This window comes from Monodon monoceros, unplaced genomic scaffold (assembly GCF_005190385.1).
Source record: "Monodon monoceros isolate NGI ecotype Baffin Bay Population unplaced genomic scaffold, NGI_Narwhal_1 Super_Scaffold_20, whole genome shotgun sequence".
Classification (NCBI taxonomy): Eukaryota; Metazoa; Chordata; class Mammalia; order Artiodactyla; family Monodontidae; genus Monodon; species Monodon monoceros.
In genome coordinates, this window is record NW_021703777.1 from 117,254,232 (window position 1) to 117,258,891 (window position 4,660).

General features: G+C 49.2%; 1 protein-coding gene across 1 annotated transcript; it reads right to left on the reverse strand.

The window, feature by feature from the left end:
* Positions 1-3,017: 3,017 nt before the first annotated feature.
* LOC114902464 (lysine-rich nucleolar protein 1-like) lies at positions 3,018-4,366 on the reverse strand. The gene is given in 2 exon segments (XM_029234721.1): positions 3,018-3,994; positions 3,997-4,366. Coding segments are annotated over 2 exon segments (1,347 nt in total).
* Positions 4,367-4,660: the final 294 nt, after the last annotated feature.

Consider the following 4,660-nt stretch of genomic DNA (forward strand, 5'->3'; position numbering starts at 1 on the left):
TCTAATCCTGGATTATCTGGGTAGGCCCAGTCTAATCATATTAAGGTCAGCCAATTAGCAAACTTAATTCCATCTGCTACCTTAAACTCCCTTTTGTTTTGTATCACAACATATTAACATGTTCCAATGATTAGGACTTGAACGGTGGGGGGGGCATGGGGGCATTATTCCAACCACAAACCTGAACTGTTCTAAGTTCACAGAGCTGAACACACAGTTTTTAAGGGGAGAACTGTGTCTATCTGGCAAATACTTTTGATGGGCCAGTCTAGTTACAGAAAGGTGGCCTTAGGGAGGGGCCTAGTGGGCTAAGGCAAAACAGCAGGAATCACCCTAAGGATTGAAAAAGTGGTTAAGAATCACGAGGTCTGGGGAACGGCTGGATAAAGGCAGTTATAAGGAGGGAAGGACCTTGCCATAGGAGGGGGTTTCAGTCAGTGAGCAACCCCCAAGGGAGAAACAGCCGACAAGTTCGAGAACAGGGTTGTTACATATTCAGCTAAGACCTTGGCTGTGCTTAAATACCAGACCTCCCACCCTTCTCTCCCAGATTCTGAGTAAAAACCCAAAAACCGCCTTGTTCCAGTGGAGACAGGCTGTGTGCTACACGGAGTCAACTAATGAGGAAAAACATGGGAAACCACATCACAAAAACTTGCAGACAGCTTGAGGAGGGCCCAGGACATGGGGAAAAAGGGGGATAGGTGACTCAAGACAATGTTGTTTAATTTACAAAAGGACGGAGGCCCAGCTAACTGCAGGGCAGGAGCTGTCACTAGAGCAACAGTGGTCTGCACCTATGAGAGCAGCCGAGGCAAGGCTAAGTTCAATCTGAGGACACTTGGCATCTTGCCGTCTTGGCTGCCCAGCCTTCTCTGTTTAGACCCTGCTTCAGGAACAGACTTTAATAAACCTTCCCAAGCCAAGTGGAACTCATTCAGCCACACTGAGCTAGAAAGTCAAATCCTATCACACACAGACTGAAGATACTGAACAGCAAGAGGGGAAAGACCTGACCACCACACCCTAATGAGAGCTACCACTGTGGGGATAGGTCAGGGACAATCGCTCAGACACTCTCCGGAAGCATCTGGTAGATGGCTGAGCACAATCCTTCCTGACAGCCGAGCAGGCCCAAACTGTAGTGTGATCTCTCAGCAAGATTAAAAACGATTAGAGAAGCACTGGTTGGTTCCTTTTACACTGGGCAAGTTCCTGTAGTGTGGATCAAGACTGGGAAAGGTTTATTCCCCTGTTGGAAGGGGATGTGCCCTGAAGAGCTAACTCAAATGCAGAATCTTACCGTGTAGGCCTCTTCCGTTACGCATCTCAAGGTTGAATCCATGAAAGGCCAAGTTCACCTTCTGAGGGAAGTGGCCCACCTGAATCACTGCTAACACAGACTTGTAGGACTCTAGACCTGGCTGATGCTTGTTGGTCAGGGCCCAGGCAGGCCTGCCTCACCTCTGCCCCATGGGGCAGTAGTGGACCCTTGTTCATCTCACCAGCATCCAACCCTCAGTCTTCCTTCCTGACTGGCCTGAGAGTCTCCCTCCACATGCCAGGGGCTGGCTCAAGAATGGGTACGTGACCCACTGCTGGGCAATGAGTTATGACAAAAGGGCTTCTGGAAGTTTCCTTGAACCACAAGAAGGTTTTTCTTCTTCCTCTGTAATGGTCTAGTGTCTTGATACACTGCCTGGAACTGCTACAGCCATCTTTCCACCAGCCTGATGAAGCCAACACTGAGGATGATGGAGCAGAGAGGAAACATTCGTTTCCTTCATGGGAAGCTGAATCAACCCCCCACAACAGGACAGCACTCCCTGCCACGTGAGAGACTGAATTTCCTGGCTGTCCAGGCCTGCCTGAGACAGGATGTCTGTAGCAGGAGTTCAAGCCAAGTGGTGTGAAAAAGGCCCAATCACAACTGATATTTTGGGAAGTAAAATGCTAGGTGAATGCGGAGAAGGTGGTCACATGTCACTCGGGTGGCTATACCTGGAGCTTTGTGAGGCTGGCCGTAGCCTCAAGGCTTGGAAACACTGTTCCCAGGCTGATGAGGCAACGCCCTGTCCTTCCCACGTCTGTGCCTCCTGCCATTCGACCTCCTCCAGGGAAGTCGCCTGGGATTCTCCTCCTCGTGATTGAAAAGAATCCAATAAACACGTCCCTGGGAATTAATGTGCCTTCGGTTCACGTGGAGGACTAACCACCTGCTCTCTAAAATGCCTGTTCAGCATCCAGTTAAAGCAGAAAGATGAAATGCAAGCTTGCCACTGGGGATGGAAGGACGGCAGACGCAAAAGGCAAGATGGGTTTAGAAGCACATTTCCCAGCAGCAGAGGAAGCTCAGCCACATCTGCTTGGTGGCAATCCAGAGGCCTCTTTGCCTGTGGCTACTCCAAGAAGGGGGAGGGAAAATGAGCTTGCTTCTCCCTGTTTACATTAATCCTGCTTCCTGTTTGAGTTTTAGGCATGTATAAAGCTTCTGTTTCCTCAGTTGAGACATTTTAATCCCCAATGAGTATTCTGGGTGAAATTCCCTAGAGGGGACATTCAGTGTGGTGAACAGTGACATCGGTCTTGGGGCACAAAAGTGCACTTGGCACTCACTGGTTGGGTGACCCCAGGCAATGTTATTACTTCATTCCTGAACTTCAGTTTCCTCATCTATAAGATGGGGATAATAATAGCACCTGTTTCAGAATCGTGAAGATTAAATACATTAATGCAAGGGAGACATATGTGCCTGGCACACAGTAAGCACCAGACAAGTGTGAGCTACTGCTATTGATACTCACTGTCTTCAACAGGGACGGAAGCTTCACACAGAGAACAGTAGGTTTCAGCCACTCACATGTTCTCGGGTTCCTGAAACGAGCTGCCCTCACCCCAGTTTGTCCAAGCACATCAACATAGTTGTCCTTTATCTCTGCAGGAGTTCGATTGGAGACAACTGTCCTATGGCTTTCATCTGAGTAACAGAACCGCTTTGGGGGACAAGACAGGAGAGTTTAACCTTCAAACTTGATTGACTTGGATGCATTCCTGTCAATATAAAAGATTTTGTCCGGAGCCGTGGAGAAGCCGAGGCAGGCCCTCCGGCTGTACTTCCAGCTCATGGCCCGGTCGTAGTCCTGCTGCAGATCCTGCTGCAGGGTGTCGGCCACCTTCTTGCTGAGGGCCATGCTGGGCCCGCCGGCCATGTTAGGGGGGCGACTGAATGAAGGGGACAGATTTTTAAAGCCACCCGTGAGTTTGAGAAATTTCAGTTTCTGTTCCTCATTTTCAAAGCCAGCAGTATCCCATTGGCCAAACTGAGTTCCCGTCTGCTTCATGGTGTCAGAAGCTTCTGTCCTGCCCGACTCACGATCGATCTCTTCTTGCAAGGCCTTTCGCCTCACCTGGTCTATGTGCGCCTTGTCCATGTTGCCCTTCTTTTCCAACACTACCTCCAAGTCCGTGTCTGGCTGCTCCTCCCAAGGTTCTCCTGCTACTCTGCTCTCCTGCCTCTTCTTCCTCTTCAGAGCTGGCTCCTCAGTGTCTGCCTGCTCTGCCTTTTTCTTGGACTTCATTTTCTTCTTCACAGGGGACTTGGGGTCATCTCCTATTGGGATGTATTCTGGAGCTTCAACTTTGACTGACTTCTTTTTACTTCCTTTCCTACGGCTGCTCTCTACAGACCTGGAGAGCTCAGAGCGCCCCAGGGGGATATCTCCCTCCTGGTGGATTTTCTTTTTCTTCTTCAACTTCATGTTGTGTTCCCTGGGGCTCCCCTGCTTCCATTTCTGTCCCGAGGCTGCCTGCTCAGGGACGCCACCTTTCCCAGCTGAGCAAGTGTACAAAGCATCCCTGGCCTCACAGAACCAAGGGTCCCTGGCTGAGAAGGCTGTAGCTCCCTGTGCCTTCTTCTCCTTCTTGTGTTTTTTGAGCTTCTTACCAGCTCTGGTCACCCCCTCACCCTGCCTGGGATCTGGGGAAGTCTTCACCCTTGAGCCAGGGGCAAGGACTTTCTCTTCTTCTTTTCCCTACCGAGGGACTCAGATGGACCAAGTGCCTGCTTCCTGGGGCTGGGCGATGGCTCAATCTGTCTGGCACGTAACATGGTCTCAGGTTCTAGGGGCTCCTCGCAGATGGTGCTGTGACCCTTCTTTTTCTTCATTAGAGGCATTTTGGGTGCCTGCTCTTGGACCATATTCTTCGAGGGTGATGTGGCTCTTGTGGGACAAGCCTCCGCAAAATAACTGTCACTGTTTAAAACCGAGTGTTGAGTCTCTGGTTCTTTAACTACCTTCTTTTTCGTCTTCTTCTTTTTCACTGGGAGCCCAAGGCCCAGGTCTCCCTTGTGAGTCTTAGTGATCATTCCCAAAGGCCAAACTTCCCCGCCTCCACGTGAGAGCCCGTTCCGCCGTCCAAAGTAATTATTGATAGGTAAGCGTGTACTATTGTCATTTGTTGTTTTGTTTTTGGGTTTTTTGGTAGATTCTTTGTTTCTTCTTATCCTGCTGGTTTCTTTCGTGATTAGATGACTTTCATTATCTGTATTTTGACTTTTTATTATATTCTTTTTGTATAATTACTACATGTTTTCCCCCCTTGGGTTATAATGAGGCTTATGTAAAATATCTTAAGATTATAATGCCCTATTTTAAACTGA